The 22,283-nt window shown below is 33.7% G+C and overlaps 1 protein-coding gene across 3 annotated transcripts in view; it reads right to left on the bottom strand.

Annotated features, from left to right (window-relative positions):
- LOC143225278 (irregular chiasm C-roughest protein-like) overlaps positions 1-22,283 on the bottom strand; it is a 133,520-nt gene that overhangs the window by 15,079 nt on the left and 96,158 nt on the right. For 2 of the 3 annotated variants that reach the window (XM_076454380.1, XM_076454382.1), the window contains exons 5-9: positions 21,729-21,835; positions 13,303-13,510; positions 5,145-5,259; positions 4,530-4,672; positions 2,729-2,983 (exon numbers count right to left, since the gene is read on the bottom strand). In XM_076454380.1, the coding sequence (XP_076310495.1) occupies positions 2,729-2,983; positions 4,530-4,672; positions 5,145-5,259; positions 13,303-13,510; positions 21,729-21,835 (828 nt within the window). The remainder of the gene's footprint in view (positions 1-2,728; positions 2,984-4,529; positions 4,673-5,144; positions 5,260-13,302; positions 13,511-21,728; positions 21,836-22,283) is intronic. The other variant, XM_076454381.1, reaches the window with a different exon arrangement.

The following is a 22,283-nucleotide window of genomic DNA, read 5'->3' as shown; positions in this document are numbered from 1 at the left end:
TTCAATATTAATTTGCAAGTGTAACTGTTTAACATGAATTATGTGTTGGAACTTGAGTTGAAGACTAAACATGCTTTGATTCTTGTAATTATCTTTTCAGGGATTTCATTGAGAAATAGTCTTATTATGTCGTACTCAGTTCTGTTTGATAGCTACTAATTCGATCATCAAACTAAGCCTCTGCTTGGTAGAGATTGTACACGTGTTTGTGCGCGATAAGTACATAAAAAATACGTCGGTTTTCTCGTGATGGCAACAGTGCTGCACGTGAATAACTCTTTGATCAAAAAGTAAAAAAAAGCGAACATTTCTAATTGTTTCACATTATTCGTGACCACGTTATCACACAAACACTAGAGCGCGGATCAGATAATGTTTGAAAACCTTAAGACGTAAAATCTCGTAATAGGGTTGTAAAGTTAGGGTCTTTATAGCGTGGTGTTGCAGTCAAGAGATTAGTTTTGAGATCTCACTCCTTGTATATATTTGGTATTTGTGTTACATTTCAATTAACGAATCATATTAGTTTGGAATTTGTGACGCGTGAGATGATTGAACAGTTTAATTGTTTGTTTTGTTGAATTTTGCGCAAAACTGCTCGAGGAGATGAGGTTCGAACCGGCGATCTGTCAATTACGAGTCGAGCTCCATTATCGCCAGATTAATCCTGGGCGTTGTTCTTAAAATTATTATTGACAAATCCATCACACGAAGTGAGCATAGATTGCAAATAACTCAAGACTTGTTTTTTAGATTGTTGTCAAGAGTTACAATAATACAGATATAATAACATTCTTTTAGTTTCCAAGTCAACCATACTCATTTTCCACTTTCTTCTCCTATTATTTTTGATAGGTCCCAATGAATGAAATTAGGTAGAAATGTCAACCATATTATGCAGTTTCTTCAACAGATCTAAATAATTTCAACACCATAGTAAACAGGTTAAATGGCACAATTCTTATTGATAGGACAGAATTTAACCGTTATTTTGTAATTAATATGGCAACTAGAATACATTAACGTGTATAAAATGTATGATTCTTGTTTTACATTTCCAACCCGTAATTGATATCCACGTAATTCGTAAATTAGTTTCTTTTTTAAATAGTCGACAGGTCCTAAAACTACTATTTTTTTTTCCAAAAATGTTTTATGATATACATTTGGGTATGGTGGCCCTCATATTACCGAAACAAGCCATTCCTAATCTGGATTCTTGATCATAAGGAAGATTGAAAGCCAATCTGTCAAAAGCTACCAAACTCCAGTTCACTTATGATGTTAAAACAATAACACCTTTATATCAATCAGGTTTAAAAGTTTGCTCCTAGTTCTTGTCCTTTCTAACACTGACAACTGTCACACTCCACTGATGATCAAACAATAATAGCTTTTGAACAAAATTATCAATGTGTATCGTTGTTAAGTAATGTTTTGCCATTCATTTTGTTTCATTTACTTTTGCTTTGTTTTAGTATTATTACATTGTGCTAACATGTGTAGATGGCTAGATTAATGTACTAATACTATAATCGATCGCGGATCTTATTTAAGGTGTTGAAGTACAAAAGTAATCATTTGCTGTATTAAAGGTTATTATATTTTAATTTCCCTCACATACATTGTAACTGATAAACTAATACTAACAATACTTAAAAAGTAGTTTTGGTATATGGAATTATAACACTTTTATTCTTTGTGGCACATACGTATTCTTGTAACTATTAAAACTACTATGCCAAGTGTTTTGATACTTATGACCGTATTGAATAATTGTACGAAACGTTTCCTTTACATCAAAGTTACAAAATTCCAGTTGCATACACACATGTCCTCAATAATTATCAATTAATAGATTTAATGTGACGTACGGAACAGGAAATGCAAGTTATTGTGAACCAATTTAATTTATACCATGATTCAAAATTATTGCTCCAAAACATTTCAGAATATTTTTAACACTAACATTACTGGTGATGGACCTTTCTCTTAATCATCTATTATCAGGAGAAATAAGAAATAAACACGACATCAAAATCACTAAATACATTTTACGTTAGTTACATGTTAGAATAATCAGAGCTGCTATAACATTTTGGACACAATTTATTTTTAAGTGTTGTTATCATTTCAAATACACGTGTAAAATTAAACGCCGGTTGTCACACTGACACAGAAAGACTTCTTTAGCTTTTAGCTTGGAAGAGAATTTCGTCACTGATCGACAAATTCCATTTCTTATGACTTTTCAACATTTGTGATTACAAATGACTAATTAAGTTGTTATTTAAGGTAAACAAATCTAAATAAAGCAAAGAAATACTAAGCCTTATTCCAGCGTTTAAAAAATCGGACTGTGTATCAAAAGATTGAATGTTCGTGTCCTTGTTGTAATTAAGCACAAAACTACACAATGAGCTATCTGTGCTTGGCCCAACATGGGTATCGAAACCCGGTTTATAACGGTTTAAGTCCGCAGACATACCGCAATGCTACTAGAGGCTCTTCGTGTCCTGATGATGCTATAACAGAATAACATTTTGGATTATGGGTGTGTTATAAGGGTAACGGTAAAATGACACTATTCTGTTAGAGAAGAATAGCTCAGAAGTTAGCGACGGCCAATGTTTATTAACTGTCTTTCCTCTAGTTCATCATTTCAAAATTATGGAGAAGCTTTGTGCAAATATCCGAAAATAAACGAACGTACTAAGATAAATATTACCTTTTATGTAGACCATTACGTGTGTTGAGATCTCTGGAAACCCAGGCACTGTCGCTCTGCAAATATACTTTCCGGCTTTTTCTGGTGTAGTATTGGGTATGACTAATTCTGGACCCAATACTATGATACTACTTGATTTTTCATACATCCAGGCTATTTCAGGCTTAGGGTTACCGTCAGCATCGCAACGAAGACAGACCTTTTCCCCGATGTCCGCAGCTACATTTTCCATTGTCGTTTTAAACTTTGGCCCATCTGAAATAATTAAAGCTCAGGTTAACATCATGTCTAATGCGCAGTGAACTCGGCCGTGAAACATTATTGGTTTCAGCTGCGTAGTTTTTTTTAAATTAAAGTTTCAACATTGCACTACTGATTATTGATTTGTTTGTTTTTAATTAAGGACAAAGCTAGACAATGGGCCATCTGTGCTCTTCTCACCACGGGTATCGAAACCCGGTTTCTGGTGGTGTGAATCCACAGACACAGAACTGTTCCACTAGGGGGCCTGATTATTGAAACAATGAAGTAAAATAGTAAACATTCTGCAGGGGGACACTTTTTATTGGCCAAAGCTATTTTTAAGTAAACATTTCCCTCTTGGATATTTCTTCGGATAACTTTGCAATGTAATTAATTCAATAATAAAAAATGTGGTTAAAATAAGCAGAATACTAAATAATTTAATACGTTTTAGCTCTCTCGAATTTGTATAAAACCATTTTAATGATTTTCCAGAATACCAGTTTGTATTTTTAATGGAAAATTTTCTTGAATAGTTTTAGAATAAAAATTCCAGCTTCATCAGGAACTAATTATTACACATAGCACTGGGTGAGGGAGTGCGTGTAATGAGTTGTTCCTGATGAAGGCATGTAAGGTGGAATATCGAGTGTTGTCTTAACATAATCCAATACATTTGCATCAAACCAGTTGCAAAATGATTGTTTTTTCATTATTTTAAAGAAGGCAACGAGATTTTCATAGTCTTTTTAGGCTTAACAGAAAATTTTGACAACACATATACATTTATTTTTAAAATTCGAATTTATCGTTAAAAATACCAGTAGGTAAATACGAAGCTTTATTGATGAGTATTAAGAAACTTTAAACTCTCCACCCTCAAAATAACTGCCCATGGTATCGAAACCTGATTTTTAATGTCATAAACCCTCAAACGACAAGCTGAGCCACAAGTCCCAGTTCGTAAGAGATTAGGTGAACTAAATTATTGCGCTATAATCGGAAACATGCCTCTCACTACATTTGGTATGTAATTTGCATATTATCGACGCAAAAGACTTGTAATGGTTTGATAACTTAATCACGTGAATTTTATTCCACTGGGGCTTCTTTTTCCTTGTCAGTAACGTTTATGAAGCAGTGCTTGATTTAAAGTTTGCCTCATGAGACGGTATCCAGTCTCTAGAGAACGATGCTTGGTCTGGAATGTACGTAACATTTTTTATCTTCTACTAAAATGACTATCTTTTCACTTATTAGCAGGTGTGATTACATACATATATGTAATGTTCTTCCATTCCAAATTGCAAATAACTTCCAGAAATTCACAGATTACATCATTAGTACCACTTTTGAAACTAAAAATAAGTCATCGGAACTTATTTAGTCTTCATTTTTTTATGTTTTTCTTAGTACGCATTACTTCGAACGGGTTATCAGCATACATTTTCAGGAAATTCACATGGGTTTAAAAGAACACATAAAAACAACCATATTTTCAGGTGAACAAATATATCTAATATTAACGTGAATGATATCTTTTTAAACTAATGCTTACATAGAATTTTAAGTATTTTTGTAGACTTAGAGCTGCCAACTGAATTGCTGACTTGACAAGTGATATTGTTTTTGTTATATTCACGACCGACACGACTAAGTAGAAGGTGATTAGTATGGTCGCCAACAATAATCACTCCGTCCCTGAAATAAAAAAATACGTGTATCTGGTTAAAAAAACTGCACACTATTGTTTAAAAACGACTCAGGACGTCGCAGGTACCAAACAGGTTATGAAAATAATGGTGAATTTATAATTTCAACTTATCAGTTTGCTCAATAGGTAGTCTGTGAGGTAATTTATAGAACTGATAGGAAAGTTTATTCGAAGTGCCATATACATTTTCAATGTCATGTGTTACTAGAAGCTTTATTGTTATAAATTTATCTTATTTCTTTCTAAAAACTGAACTGAATCGCATTATTATTAAATGTTAAACTTTCAGCAACTATAAAACTCTGTTAAATGTTTCTCTTATACAGCTTATCAGGTAGAGGTCTTAACTCTTTAATAAAGTTCAGATTTCTTAAAATTCTCTATAGTTATTGGATCGTTAGAAAATAAGAAGTATAACATAATTTATGATAAAATATGTAAAAAAGATATTTCTTCTACCTGTACCACTTATAAATGACATCGGCAGGATTGGCTTCCACCTCACAAGCTAATTGTACATCATCGTTCTCTACAATACGTTCGTTAAAAACCGTAAGCTTTACTTTCGGAGCATCTGAAAATTAGAAACCAGAATCTCGGTTAGATGTTAGAGTATCGAGCGAGGAACGTGGAATCAAGCTGAACTAACTCTTCAATGTTCCCGAGTTTAATTGCAACAGGAAACACGAAAGCACTGGGGAATTATTGCTCTGTTTTTGTGAATGTTTTAGTAACATTCTTAAGAGATAATTAACTTTAGTGTTTGTAATGTTGGATTACTTCAACTAAGTATTTGGAAATTCTTAAAAAAATAATAAAACGACATTAAAATCAATTTTACTTTGACCTTAGAAGTTTTAAAGTTAAATAAAAAGAACGTCTATTCTGGACAAGTTAGAAACCACTACTCAATAATGAGTAAAGACATATACAGTTGTTTGTGATATACTTTCAGAAATAACTAAATCACTTAACGCGATTAATTTATGATTTTATAATTCTGTATCTGATAATTCTAAGAGCTCATGAGGGAAATTAAAGATTGATATGTTATAATTATGTCAATCACATCACATCTGGCATATTCATTTCTGAAGAAGTCTTCCACCAAATACCAGGGCTCATCAATTTGGCTTGGATAAGATAAACACAGCAACTATAGTTCGGATTTTGTATGAGAAAATAAATATATTTTAACTGAACATGTTTACCTAGACTTTAGTATTAAGAGACATATGGCAGTGATTCTCAGATATGACTTGTGTATTTAAATGAGAACGGTCTGTGTAATAACTGAGAAATACAGCCAATTTTATTTTTAAAAAATACAGAAAGCCAAAGGTAGTTCATGCAATCTAAGTACTCCACCCTTAAATTTCACCAAAATGTTCAGAGTAATATTAGTAAAACAGAACCAAGAACTGGTACATAAAACTTTCAATAAACAGCTCCACGTGTTTCATAAATTGTTAAACGAAAAATAAACGAACATGTATACCCGAAATGTGAAAATAAATGAAGAAAAAGAAATGTTAAAGAGAAAAAAACGACAAGGAGTACGTCTACTTGTAACATGAACATAAATGAAGAAATGTAAGATTGACACAAAAAGTAAACGAAAGCTTTTCTAACAAGTTTACTTATTTTATATTGGCACTAGAGGTCTTTAAAGTAACTGTACTTCGTTTAAAATCTATTTTTGTTTCGACTTCACTTCGTTATATGTATGTTTTAATTTCACTTTTCATTTCATTCGCTTAAGTTTAAGATAATACAGGTTCCTCAGTTGTATTCATTTGTTCAATGCGTAAAACTTTGTTTGTAGTCAGCAAGAGCTCTTAAAGTCAAACCCTTCTCAAAGCTTAGTTTGTAGTGAATAAGAGTTCTTAAAGTCAAACCCTTCTCAAAGCTTAGTTTGTAGTGAATAAGAGTTCTTAAAGTCAAACCCTTCTCAAAGCTTAGTTTGTAGTGAATAAGACTCCTTAAAGTGAAACCCTTCTCAAAACTAAGTTTGTAGTGAATAAGAGTTCTTAAAGTCAAACCCTTCTCAAAGCTTAGTTTGTAGTGAAATAAGAGTTCTTAAGGTCAAACCCTTCTCATTTTTTTTATCCTGAGTTCCTTTAAATCATTTCTATCTTTTTTTTTCCCCCGTATTCTACCACCGTTCCGCCCATTTCTGGTTTAGATATTGAAAGAGATCTTCCGAAGTTCCACAACTGTGATGTATTTCGAGAATATTGGCAGGAGGTTAGAGGTTTCAAAAGATAACATTTCAGCGCGTGTATAATTTCAAAATTTTCTCCGGGGGAATATGCTCCATTATGCTAGATGGTGACTGGTTATTAATCACTATCACGTGTTAGTGCTACGCATCAGTTTGGAGAATGAAAAATATTCTCTTTGAACAATAAAATATTCCTCTTCTTTACTTATGGTATAACGTCAGTGATTTGTGGGAAAAATGCAGTAAATACCGACATTATGTGGAGATTGAATAATTTAAAAACCTATCTGTTAGAGTCGTGACCTGTTTTTAAAAAGTTGCTAAATGTAGCCTAACTGTTTCGCTCAAGTAAAGACGAGCTGTTTTTAATTCGTTGTAATAACACTTGTAACGTCAATATTAATTATTAAAAACATAAATCGAAGTTTTAGTCATCTATATTAATGTGTGGAAAGGTTTCACCAGATCGAACTTTCAACTTATGTATTAGCACAGTTGCTGTATAAGCACGCACCTGACTAATTTATCACTCGCTAACACAATACGGTTTGAGAATTATGCAGTTTTATACAATATACGTCCAGAATTAGCTAAATCGCTTGAAGCGATTAATTTATGATTTTATAATTTTTGTATCTGATAGTTCTAAGACCTTATGAGAGAAATTAAAGATCGATATGTCATAACTATGTCAATCACACCACATCCGGCATATTCCTTTCTGAGGAGACCTTCACCAAATACCAGGGCTTGGATACGATAAACATAGTATTGGTCTAGGTGTGATTTATATCACCAACTTGCGTGTAAAATGATTGTTATGGTATTAAGTAGACTAGTATTATTATCAATTTTTTAAAGTCTTCACTAATTTACTAATGTTTCTTCAGCCACATGGAAGGAATATATATATATAGAAAAAATATTTCCATAATGTTTATCTTTGAAAATGAATTCATTTTTGTCCACATTAAAATTTCCTTGTTACTTACTCAGCTAATAAAATTTACTTGTACAGATGAATTCTTACTGAATCACTGTTGTACGATTTAAGCTCCACCTATGATTTAAATTATCTTTTCAAATTGAAATTATACTTCCATTTTAGATATATTAAATATTAGCAAAACTTTTCAAACGACTCGCATGATTTGAACAACTGTTTGTTAAGCACAAAGCTACACAATAGATTACCTGTGCACCAGAGGGATCAAATTCAAAATGAAAATATTAGAAGCACACAAGTTTAAATCTGAGCTTCTGAAAGGACATTAGTTTATTCTATTTATTTAACATAAAAGGGGCGGGAATATTTCTCGTTTTTAGTCATTTTGCTCTTACAAATAATATTACAATACAAAATGTCTACGTAACCCGTATGAATAGGGAATTTACATAATGTTGTCTATTGTGACTCATGGGATTATGCATAGCTTGCAGACGCCCAAGATTTGTACATTTTAATTTGTTGTCAAAGGCGAGTCTGTTTTGATGAAAACATATTTTGTGACGTCTTAACAACTGATAAAAGATATATTACAGTATGCATTGTGTGATGTAAAGAATATGTGGTATTGATACTTCTAATTTATTATTCTATGCTATTTAGTAGACAAGCAGATAATTTGTGATATTTTATATGAAACGTATTTATAAATTTTCATTAAAAAACTGTTTGGGTGTCTATCTATGCTACAGTTGTCATCGTGAATGGGATAACGTGCTGAGATACATCTGCAGAATTAGCTACGAAACAAATTTTGTGAAACCCATGTTATTGCAGTGGGTGTTTGGGTTTGAGAAACCTAATGGTTTGAAGGGAATAACAGTTAGCAACAGAAAAAAAATGGATCTATAGATCCATTACTGATGAATGTATGACGTGGGTTCGGAGATTCAATGCCAAATAATTTGTTGTGGTGGTTAAACTAGAGGTCCCCAAGAAAAACTCATTTTCACCGGTCAGGCACCAACACTTCTAACCGACCTCTGCACAGGCTGAAACTAGAACTGGGTGAACAACAGTAATGTGATATAGATATATATAATAGTTATAAACTTCTGGTATGGACATTTCTTTCATTTGGGGTCTGAGTTTGTGGAGCAGGGGTTTGGCCAATCCGTATTCTGGAGTTGCAGTGTTGTCGTGGAAGAGGTAATACCTGGTGTGAAACGAAAGGTATGCTTTTTCAGAAGTTCAGTGTTGTTTTTTTGCGTATGGTTTTTTTGGTTCTGCAGTGGAAATATTGGAATAAACAGCCGTGTTGGAGTGTTCAGCTAACTGATGAGGATTTACCACTATTCTGACAAGAAAGGGAACTCTGCAAAATTGAAAGCATGCGATAGACCATCTTTCAAGGCTTGTTGAATTTCCTGGGCATACTTTATATATAAGTTCTTCTTACAGGGAGGGAATAACAATTTATCTGCAGATTTCATTTACCTACCTTTTACATAGAATTCGTAACTGCAAAAATCTAAAAATGATTAATTTTTCTTGTTTTACCCACTTAGTTTAGCAGAATATTTGAGGGAGTTTGTGAAGTCTCAAATTTATCATAAAGAGCATGACGTTGGAAAAATCCTTTATCTATAGAGTACATCATGTCGGTGTGGGGTCAGTTTTGTGTGTGTGTCTCGCTTTGCAACTTGCGTTCTGATAATTTAATACCGGTGTAGAGAGGACTGAATATATCCAAATGTTCTGTTAAAACTGAATTTTGAGCGCAGCCCACTTAATGAGCTCGATTCCGCAGTTGTATAAAGAAATGTAAAAATTAAGTGGATTCTCTGATACCAATTGAGAGTTGAATTGGTTCTGCAATTTTTCGTAATATTTCCCTAGAGGTATAAGATCAGTGAAACATTAGACTTGAAAATATTAAACTTTTTCTAAAGCTTTTTTTTTTTGTTAGTTTCCAGATTGATAAAGTTTACACTATTAATGGTGGAAAAAAAATTTAAATTCTTATTATTGTGAAACTTTATGTTACTCAGACCATCACAAGAATATTTTCTATATGACTTATAATAATTATATTCCTAAAAAACATTTATTGTCCAATTTCTAATGTAATTAAAAATTATAATTTCTTCATAAATAGTTGGCATGAAAAATCCTCATTTTTCCAAACATTTACCTGCTCTTCAGACAATGGAGATATAACAATTCATAATGTTTTATACTGTATAAACTATAATATGTGTTTCTTCCGTTACAATATTTTAAATACGATTATTTCAGGAGTACTCTGTTTGAATAGCTTTATATATATATATACATACAGTCATGTTAAAAAGATAGGACACCCTATGAAAGCCTGTGTATTCTTGTAACATTTTTGGATATATAGATATATAATCTCAAGTTCCACAATACTGAGTGATTATAGGAATATAACTAAACAATTTAAACTGAAGAAAAGACTTTTCAAGGTCTTCTGCACATGCAATTCTACAAAAATGCATATTCTAACTGAGGAAAAAGTTAGGACACCCTACCCCCTAATAGCTAGTATTACCCCCTTTGGCTGAAATAACTGCAGTGAGACGCTTCTTGCAGCCATCTATCAGTCTCTGACATCGGTCTGCCCCACTCCTCAATGCAGAATTCTTTCAGCTGTGAGATGTTTGAGGGGTTTCTTGCATGCACAGCCGGTTTTACGTCACCCCACAGCATCTCAATGGGATTAAGATCTGGGCTTTAACTCGGCCATTCCTGGACTCTCCATTTCTTAATTTTCAGCCACTCCTTGGTGGATTTACTGGTATGTTTCGGATCATTGTCGTGTTGCAGGGTCCAGTTCCGCTTCAGCTTTACTTTTCTTACAGATGGTCTCACATGACGCTCAAGCACCCTCTGATACATGGTAGAATCATGGTGGATTCTATAATTGTGAGCTGTCTAGGTCCTGCAGCAAAGCAACCCCAAACCATGGCACTTTCACTGCCATGTTTTACAGTTGGTATGAGGTTCTTTTTCTGGAATGCTGTATTTGGTTTACGCCAAACAGGTTCTCTGTTCTGGTGTCCAAATAATTCAATTTTGGACTCATCTGTCCAAAGAACGTTTTTTCAGAAGTCCTGGTCTTTGTCTACATTCTCTTTGGCAAACTTTAGTCTGGCCTTGATGTTTCTCTTAGAGAGCAAAGATTTCCTCCTTGCACACCTCCCATGCAAGTTAAACTTGTGCGGTCTCTTTCTGATTGTAGAGGCATGCACTTTCACATCAACAGTACCCAGAGCCTTCTATAGGTCCCGTGATGACATGTTAGGGTTTTTGGAGACCTCTTTTAACATCTTACGGTCTGCTCTCGGGGTGAACTTGCTTGGACGACCAGACCTGGGCATGTTGGCAGTTGTTTTGAAAGCCCTCCACTTGTTGACTATTTTCCGGACAGTGGGATGGCTGATTTCAAAATATTTTGGGATTTTTTAAATCCCTTGCTAGACTCATAAGCTGCTACAATTTTATTTCTGAAGGCCTCAGACAGCTCTTTTGCTCTCACCATGGTGCTCACTCTCACTTCAACAGTCAGGAGCACACCAAACTAAATGTCTGAGGTTTAAATAGGACAAGCCTCACTCAAAATGCTGAGTAACGATCTTCTAATCACGTACATCTGGTGTGATACACCTGTGTGTGAGTTGAGCCATTTTATGTGGGAATAAATTTAGGGGTGTACTAACTTTTTCTCAGTTAGAATATGCATTTTTTGTAGAATTACATTTACAGAAGATCTCGAAAAGTCTTTTCTTCCGTTTTAATTGTTTTGTTGTATTCCTAGAGTCTCTCAGTATTTAAAATATGAAGATTAAATATCTATATATCCAAAAATATTATAAAAATACATAGGCTTACATAGGATGTCCTAACATTTTCACATGACTTTACATATAAGTAATATTTTTTATTCGCATTGTACAAATATTCTCCCGCCAAGAATTTTCAGCACAGTAGTTATCCTGTGAGTGTTAATGGTGTCTTCGTTTGATGGAAAAAGAAGAAATTATGTCGTTAAAATATTTTCTTCTAGTTATTAACGTTCTCAGCGATGCAGAATACGAGATTCTGCGACTTGAAATGCTTATTTCGTCTTCTAAATATACTACAGGAAATACGTATAAATTTTCCCAACTATGTAGGTTAAAACATCCAGACGTTCTTTATACTTTTGACGGTTTTGCACATTATGACAATGTTTATTTAGTAAAGTATTGTCTTGTCAATTTATAAATGGTTGCGGTCGTAGTCAAGCAGTCGTATGATATGCTTCTAAAGTGAAGAGATAAGTTGGTGAACTTTGACTAATTCGTTAGACTATATTATCGTCTAACCAGGATAATACGAATCCAACATTATTTGGTTTCCTATCCACAAATTTGGTTGATATGGCCTTAATACTGGTGCAAGAAACTGGCAGTTATTGACCAATAATGACAAGTGCATTGAGTGATATATTAATGAATGTCTAATGTCCTTTGCTGTTTTTTAGGAAGATGTTTGAAATATAAAAAAATTTAAAGTTATTGCAGTATTCAATGAAACAAAGAGATGCGTTTCCTAAACGAATGTGAAACTTATTTTGATCGATCAACTCACTACATTATAAAAAGCTGATAATCTGACCAAATCGTAAGATTTTTCACTAATACGTGTAAATGTGAGGTTAGGCCCAGTTGCACATGAATTTTACGCTCAATATGTGAGCATTTTTTAGCTCTGTGACTCACTAGCAGTTGCTTTAGGTAAGATAACAGAGCGATTCCTTCGTAGAAGGAAGATATAAAATTGGATACATACCAAAATTATAGATAATGACCCTACTAAGGATCACCCAAGACCCTGAAACTAGGTTTGAAGATAGGCTTTGTTTAGAAGAGTTGAGGTGGGTAAAAGTATGAGTTACTACGTCAGTTAAGTTTATCTTCTTAATCCTGTTTTATTTTACTCAGTTTAGGAGTATCTCAATTTTTGTAATTAAAATAGACACTTTATTGAATATTTTAAATATTTTTATGACATCTAAGAGACTATTGGAGTAGAAGATAGTTTGTTAAACTTCACTCTTAATAATAGGTTCCTGAGTCTGCGTCCATAATTGGAATGTATCCAGGAAAACATTAAGATGAAAAATAGTAATAACTGTTCAATAAAAAACAGAATGAGCGTATTGAAGCTTTTCAGAGCTTACAAGTTAAATGTATGTTTATTAGGTTTATCTTTCTACGTATTGCAGCTTTTCAGACAGTTACAACAGATTACAAGTTAAATGTATGTTTATTAGGTTTAACTTTCTACTTACGTTTAACTTAGATTTATGTCAATTAGAATTAACTTTCTAATTACATTTGATTGGAAGGTATATTTGTTAGGCTTAGCTTTCTACTTACATTTCACTTCAATTCGTATGGTAGCAAGAGCTGGCTGTTTCAAGGCTGAGTTTTCTGATCGACAAGTGAAGTTCTTCATGTGGTGTTTACGTGTAGGTTTAAAATCCCACTTCAATATGGCATTGACTCGTTTTCCGTCACTCAGTTCTTGTGTCTGATACTCGGTTCCGCTTGTCACAACATCTCCTTCTCCATCAAGCCAGGAAAGCTGTTTAAACAGATAAACAAATGTATTTATGTAAAAACGGCTGGTATGAGCAGAGAAAGCACTATGTAGAGGAGTGAACAACGTTTCGACCTTTTTCGGTCATCGTCAGGTTCACAAAGAAAGAAAGAGGTACCTGACCGATAGCTGACCACATGTTTGAAGGCGGTTGTGTAATTAAGTGTAGGAATGTAGAGGACGTGCTTAGATGTTGGATTATATTTATTAATATAGGTATAAAGGTGTTCCTTTATATTGGTTTATTTTGGGCTTGAGTTGTTGAATAAGTAAGGCTTCTTTAATTTTTGCGTTTGTTTATGTTTCTTTATTTAGTATTTGGGTGTTTTCTATGGTTATGTTGTGTTTATTTGACTTGCAGTGTTTGAAAACGTGTGAATGTGACTTTTTGTGTTCTTTGAATCAGGTTTCTATTTTTCTACTTGTTTCTCCAATATATAAGTCGTGGCAGTTATCGTATTGTATTTTATAAATAATGTTGGTGTCGTGTTTGTCAGTGTGGTTTTTACATAGTATAGACCTCAGTTTTCAATTATACAACCGCCTTCAAACATGTGGCCAGCTATCGGTCAGTTACCTCTTTCTTTTTTTGTGAACTTGACGATGACCGAAGAAGGTCGAAACGTTGTACACTCTTCTACATAAAACTTTCTCTACCCATACCAGCCGTTTTTACATATCTATTTTTCTCTACAAGTGGGTTTTCTCGTCATCACAGAAAAACAAATGGTTTTTATAAACGTCGGTTGAAGCTACCGTCAATGTCATAATGCTAATTGTAAATCTTAATATTCTGAACATCGGAGCACAATCAGTAATCTTATATGTATAAAATAGCGACCAATGCAACTAATTAAAAACTCACACTCACTTGACTACTCTAACGTTGTTAAATTACTATTATAAATGTATACTCTTTTTTGGACAGTGTTATGTTTGTGCGTTCGCACAAGAAGACTGAAGTTTGGATTAAATTTTGATGCGTTTTGGACACACAAAGAATTATTTCACTGCTTTAAACTTTTAGGTTATTTATTGTCTATTTCGGTAAGCGTGAAAGTTTTTAACGCTACAGGTTTAGAGGCTCGAACAACGTTGATAGCTAATTGTATATCTTTATGCTAAAACAAACAAAACTATTTGTCAAACAAACAACTGAGTTTCAACATTCCCCATCTTTTCTTGGTGGTTTCCTTCAAGGAGCAGTTTAAAACATACAACAGAACTGAGGTTAGAATAATCGTGTTACATAAACCAATACTGGAACTTTAACATATACTGATGTTAGCAAGTTATAAAACATAATTTTGATACAATGTAGAATGTTTAGAAATTCCAATGAAAACTACAATTCAATGGACAAGGCGACTGAAATAGACATCCTTCTACCATAGAAAAACAGTTATGTTCTTTGTCAAACGCAATTGGCTGCCGAATTATGTCCACTATAATGATGAAGTATCAGCGTCATAAGCCCTGGGTTTACACCAAACCACTGCAAGAACGTTATGTAACCATATACTTCAATTTTTTTTTCCGTATACATTGATCAGGAATTTCACGGTCGCAAAAATCGCAGAAAATTCAATATCTGTAATGCGAAAATATCTTTGTGTTTCCCTAAAATGGAAATATTGAACGTTTCGCTTGAAAACGTGGAAATAATTCTATTTTAGCACTTAACGAACTATGAGATGATGTAAACACCAAAGTGATAGACCGTGAATGTCTACCACGTGTTTTATAAAACATTGCAAGTTGGCTTATTTCTATAATTTTTTCCTTTCTGCCTTATAGTTCTTGTTTCACACCTAAATATTATTAGAAAACTTAGCTACCAGGAGTGTTGTTTGAATGATATCACACATAGGAACATCTATTTAAAGTAAATGATGCACTTGCTCACTTACTTTATCAGAACCAACTTATTATAAAACTTGCAAAGGTTGAAATAGAAACTGAGAAAACATGACCTATATTCTACAGATAATATTTATTATTGTTATTATCTAGAGAATAAAATTTTTTTTCTAGCTTTTTTGTGCAATTCATTGAGAAAGCGAAACGGCAGCGCCATCTGTCTGTAATGTAGTTCTATGCAGACTCCTTATGCTGATAGAGCACAGTTTATAATCTCTCTATATATAAGAGTTAATTTTTGCGAATGGTTTATATAAGTGAAACTACGTCTGCTTCTTGTCGTTCAAACAGAAGCGTGAACGGTGGTTCGATATTGTATACAGCCAAGGGTCAGAGGATGCATCATAATTTCGTGTATTAGACCAGTATAAATCTATAGATTCTAGACAATCTGTCAATGAAATTGTCTACTTGCCCAACTGACAATCTCAAGTCAAGTGGTAAATGGAACAACATGACCTGCATCAGCTGATCTGGGCATCTTGGAATGGCGTCTAGCTATTTAAATTATTTTTTTTAAACTTTAGTTATCTGTACTCAATCACATGAAAACCCATCAAAACCTGAATTTCCTAAAGCACGTGGCTAAACTGTCAAGGATCTGTTGAGTTGCATTCAAAACCTTCTAAGTAACTGCGCAGAATGGGAGGTTCTGACTGTAGGAAACGAAACGTAGTGCAGTTCCTGTGATATGTTGCCCGGGAAATCTGCGAGGAAAATGTAATCACTCAGATGCTGGTACCTGTCTGTGAAGTGATTGTTGACTTTGGTACTGCTATGATTGCTACTGGGACTACTACTAAGACTTCTTTTGATAAATCGGTTACGCGTGACGCTAATCGATCGGAAAGGCCTCAAAGCCATCCAAGTATAACACCAATAATGCTAGAGTGTAGCAAAGCAGAGCGAAAGTTCCATCTAGTTGTTCAAAAACTGACATGCTTAACTAGCGTTCCTCTTGGGATTTGGTTAAAGATTTCCTTTCGTTTAAAATAAATAATTACTGAATGATCCAGAACGATTTCATGAAATATTTTTAATTCAAGAGTTCAACACTAAGTTCCTAGATTTCGTAACCAAATTGAATATTTCATATGCTGAACGTTGTCTGTAACAATCTTAACAATAAAATTCATAAACTGTCCTTAGAATAAAACAAAGAAATTTGAATGAACTATTCTAAAAATAAATCAAATTCATAGACCATTATAACAATAAAACAAATTCATGGATTATCGTAACAACAAAACAAATTTATGAGCCATTTTAACTAAAACAAAAACATGAACTATTATAATAATAAAACAAATTTATAGACTATCCTAACAATAAAAGAAATACATGAATTATTCTACAATAAAACAAATTCATGAACTATTCTAACAATAAAACAAGTTGATAGACTGTACTAGGAACAAGACAAATTTGGATGAACCTAACATTAATATACGTTTTCTTTTTCAATAATCTGGTATATTTCGAATTTCTCTTTATTTGTGTGCTCCAACTAAAGTTTTATCTTTTGTTAATGGTTATGTATCTGTACAGAAACAATTATAAACCGAAGTCGCGGGGTCAGATGTGGCCCTCGGACAGTAGTTTGGAGACCCCTGATATAGTCTACAGTGTGTGATATAAGATATTATATAAGGCTACAATGAGTTCAGTGTGGAAAACGTAGAAACAAATATTAAGTGAGAAAAATGATTTTATGTATTAAAATAATATTTTAACATTTTTAAGAGTAGATAAAAGAACTGTTAAAGATCTTCAAATGCTCATCTATATATTACTCTAATCATACTTTAAATTCAAATGTTACAGATCTTCAAATGCTCATATATATACTATTTTACCCTCACTCTAAATTCAGGTTATTTAGATCAGTGAGGAAAATCAGGGCTTAAGTTTATCATTTGTATTGGAACAGAAAAAAATTAAAGTATGTGGTACGTTTTTAGGATGTTTGCTCAGTTCTGAACTTTAAAAAAAGATATTATATGTAAATTTTTTTATTCGTGAGCAGATTCCGATAGACTGTCGGAGAAACGTATATCGTTTCTGAAGTATCCCAGAATATTTTTAGCAAGGAACCAAGTGACATTTCAACTCTCTACTCATCCATCGATGACATGCTAAAATTAGGGTCTATGACGGTAAAGTCCGCTAAACCCCAAGTCTTTCTTTTCCGAGGTGAAAATAATTATTTCTGAGCTACTATTTTGGATTAGTTTAGTTGTTTTCATGATCTTAGGTCGTACACTTTGGTTTCTAATCAATTCGCTTGGTTACAAAGTGTACAGTTTGTTTTTTAAAGTTACACATTGCTCCTGTAATAGGACGATAAACTTAACATTTTAACATTGCTACCAGCAGTGAATACTTAGCAGCGATACATGTGTGTATCAGTAAATTTCAAATCAGACGTTATACATCTACAATAATTGCTTTTCCGAAAACAATGTAACAACGAAATTACCTCTAATTACCCAAATACTTCTGTGTTAAGCTTGATTTATTTACGCGTAGCTCGTTTACTAGGTTATACATATGCATTGCCAGGTGGTTAGGGCGCTCAACTCCTAATCTGAGGGTCGCGGGTTCGAATCCCCGTCACACCAAACATGATCGCCCTTTAAGCTGTTGGGGCTTATAGTATGCGGTCTTTGGTAACAGAGTAGCCCAAGAATCGGTGGTGGGTGGTGCTTTCCTCTATCTAGTCTTACACTGCTAAATTAGGGACGGGCAGCGCAGATAGCACTCGTGTAACTTTGAGCGATATTCAACAAATAAACAAAATTAAAATTTACGTTCATTCTGTTATCTAAGCGAATCTCACTAGTTAGATGTGAAATAAATAGCTTCATGTTTATATACACAGAATCTATGTACAACTCTATCGAATTAAACATTGTAAATGAATAGCTTCATGAATAAATGAACAACAAATATAGTAAATAAGAAAAACTAAATAAATGTTTTGGATAACGAAGACTAGGACACGGAGTGACTTAGTGACTAGTGCGCAAAACTGTAGATCCGAAGGTTCATTAGTTTTTTACTTTGTTTTGAATTTCGCGCAAAGCTACACAAGGGCTATCTGCGCTATCCGTCCATATTTAGCAGTGTAAGACTAGAGGGAAAGCAGCTTGTCATAACCATCTACAGCCACCTCTTGGGCTACTCTTTTATCAACGAATAGTGGGATTGATAGTCACATTATAACGCCCCCACGGCTGAAAGGGCGTGTATGTTTGGCGTGACAGAGATTCGAACCCGCGATTACGAGTCGAGCACCTTAACCACCTGGCCATGCCAGGCTATAGGTTCATTAGTTCTAATCCAATGCCACAAAAAACAAACAAACAACAATCACACTGCACAATCTGGAGCCGAGAATACGTTACAAAAGAGACTTTCCAATCTCACTATTCGATTGGAGTAACTCAAGTGGCGACGTTGTGTAGTGTTGACTAGCTATTTTCCCTATAGTCTATAAATTTAAGATCAAGGACAGTTAACCCAGTTCACGCGTGTGTAGTTTTGTGCGAATATTCCCAAAGTAAATAACGAAATAGAAGAGCAATTCATATAATGTAGTTTTTGATGATGGGGTTTCTTAACAGATCTGTTAGATTACATTATCAATTTTGTGTAGGAAGTAAAATTTGTTAGACTACATTTTGTTTGTCCAACAGTTGCTATTAGGCCTATATGTTTCTTTCTTAGTCATTTCAATTTGTACACACGTAAAGAAAACTAGCAAAGATTCAACCACTAGACTTTAAATGTCTACGCAACATGAACCAACAAGTTTAAACTTTTATACTGAAATATTTTGCATTTTTGGAATTGCTAAGGAACAAGTATGCCCAAGCTTAAATAATGCAAAGAATCTCATACAACTAAATCTTCCTATCAAATTGTAGAAGATACGGATTCTCTTACGCCACCCAGCAAATTATAGAAAATACGGTGTAATTTGTGTCACCAAGCAGCTTGTATAAAATCCGGAATATTTTATGTAATACGGACTTTTCTTAAGTCACACAGCTCTAAAGGATAATAGAAATTATTGCATGTTATAAGCTTCACTCAAGTACACCGTAATTTAAGCAAATATGAGGCATCTCTTATCACCCGAATTTTTCTCACATACCAAATTATTACCACCCCTACTTAGTTTGAGGCAGCCAAAGAACAGAAAAACCAAAAGTTTCGATAAAATTTCCAGAAACAGATATGTCAAAGAATCGAAAGTTTGCTGAAAGACAAACCAAATAGAAGACAACCAACCACCATCAGCGTTTTAGTCATGTTTGTCATTCTTTCTATTTATTTGTTGTCTATCTATCTTTCTCAACGTTGGATCTTTTATTTTACATTTATTTCCAAAGAACGAGTTTTTGTTCTTCTCTTTCAGATGGATTTCCAACAGTATGAAACTTCCTTCATTACGTTTTTCTAGACCATAAATACGAAAGTAAAAACAACACAAGCTTTACAAATCAATATGTTTTTAGCTCATTTTCATTAATAGAAACCATGAAACAGTGAGTGGGTTGGTGATGTTCACTTGATCATCGATTAGGCCCGAAGATAATCTCAACATGGTATAACATCTACACTCAGTAGTAGCTTACGGGATTGTCTCAATTATTCGATTCTCTTCCTAAAGGTGAAGGCGGGGCCGACAGATTGTTCAAAGTCATTACACATACACATATGTAGAGAGAGTGTTTGTTTGTTTGTTTTGGAATTTCGCACAAAGCTACTCGAGGGCTATCTATGCTAGCCGTCCCTAATTTAGCAGTGTAAGACTAGAGGGAAGGCAGCTAGTCATCACCACCCACCGCCAACTCTTGGGCTACTCTTTTACCAACGAATAGTGGGATTGACCGTAACATTATACACCCTCACGGCAGAGAGGGCGAGCATATTTAGTGCGACGTGGGCGCGAACCCGCGACCCTGGGATTACGAGTCGTACGCCTTACGCGCTTGGCCATGGTAGAGAGAGTGTTTAGGTTTAAAGAACATCTTCAGATGTACAGTTAGTCGGATGGCTAATCAACTATAACATTATTATAATTTTGTTATCACAAGAAATGTAGTTAATAATTATTTATGAAATAAGAACACAAAAATATCAAACTATATGCTTGAACTGTGAACAAACAATGACAAAATGACTAGTTATTTCTATACAACAAAAAATAGTTGGTGTTTGCGCCGTGTTTCAAAAAAGTACGGTAACATCTACTGCTATATCTAAAAATATCCAAATTCGATCTCAAATAAGAAGCAAGTTCTCCGAAATCAGATATCCAAACCAAAACTAATATTTATCCCGTACCTCATTACTTCAGAAATAACTAGGATTAGCTTGTCATTCTTTTAAGTCAATAACAAAAGTGGGAAAGAAAAATCTAGGAAACTGAAACTCTGAACATCTGTAAAGTTTTACTAGGTTTAAACGTAAAGAGAAATCTTGACTCACACACGGGAATCTTAGACGTTTTATTACATTTAAATATCCAGTGAAGTATTTGAGGACAACCATGTTCTGATCACATTCACACGTAGTATAGATGAGTGTCACTTCTACCACTTTATAATGTCTGTTTTAAATTGCACGAAAACGTTTATTACCATAGTTTTATATTAGCTTTACAGAAGGTTAGAGTTAAGTTACGCCTGAATTTATGAAATCGAGATGTTCGGAATAAATAAAGAAACAAAAATAAATAAATGAGTAACATAACATTCATAAAGTTTAGTTTTGGCTGATGTGGGATAACAACTCATTGCTCAAATTTACTATACGTATGGCACTTTTAAAATTATGTTATAACATTATATTTTCAGCGAACAATAACATTAATTGACACAAAAAGAGTACATATAACATTAAAATTAATTAGTTTTGAGTTTGTTGTTGTGAGCTATCCGCCCTCCGCTCATTGCGGGTATCGAAATTCCAAACCTAACCAATAAATTATTAATCACTGTTGGATCCGATAATTGTAGTGAAGCTCTGTTGTCGTTATATTTTAGTTGATATATAACAAATCTTGCATGAAAGTTCATATTTGTAATGGGTTAATAACCTTTTCGTATTAGCAAATGAAGCATCGATATGTTTATAATGAAATTACCAACTCGCATACGAAAGAACTGAAAAATGTTGAATGTTAATGCAATTTTAACACTAAACTTTGCTTGAATCGGTCGTACTTAATCTAACGTACTTAGAATGTAGCTTTTACGTCTATAATTATTACCTCTGCAGGTGGTTTCCCGGCCTGGGCCTCGCAGATAAGTTGAACAGAAGTTCCAGCTGTTGTCAATAGAGAAGTGCCTTGGACTATTTGAGGAGGCTCAGGTGGCACTGAAAATATATTTATAACGTTCTCGTTGTTTTTCAACAAACTGTCTATTATAAGTTTCTTTTCTGAAATTAAAACTATGTCATAATCTAATCTCATAGAAATGTAAAAAAAAAAGTTACAAACACAAGATATATTTGAACCGACGACAGAAACCAAAGCAACATATGAAATAATATTTTGTTCACAAGACTTCTGTTTATGAAATTTCTCTTAAATTCTATACTTTGTGTTAAGTAACACACTCGTCGTGTGAATAATGAACATCAAATAACTTAGTTAAAAACGAATTTTATTCATTAATCAAAAATCAAATTTTTATTCTATCCCGATGTGACTCATGTGACCTTCTAGACTGATTGTTCAAAATTATCAAAGAAATCAGTAACTTATCCTTCAGTACTGTCCTATCACGTTGGTGTTGAAAAGGCTTATAAAGACTTGATTTAG

The sequence above is a fragment of the Tachypleus tridentatus genome, chromosome 9 (genome assembly GCF_004210375.1).
Source record: "Tachypleus tridentatus isolate NWPU-2018 chromosome 9, ASM421037v1, whole genome shotgun sequence".
Lineage (NCBI taxonomy): Eukaryota > Metazoa > Arthropoda > Merostomata > Xiphosura > Limulidae > Tachypleus > Tachypleus tridentatus.
Note: the sequence above shows the minus strand (reverse complement) of the source record. Positions and strands in the feature narration are given on the sequence as shown.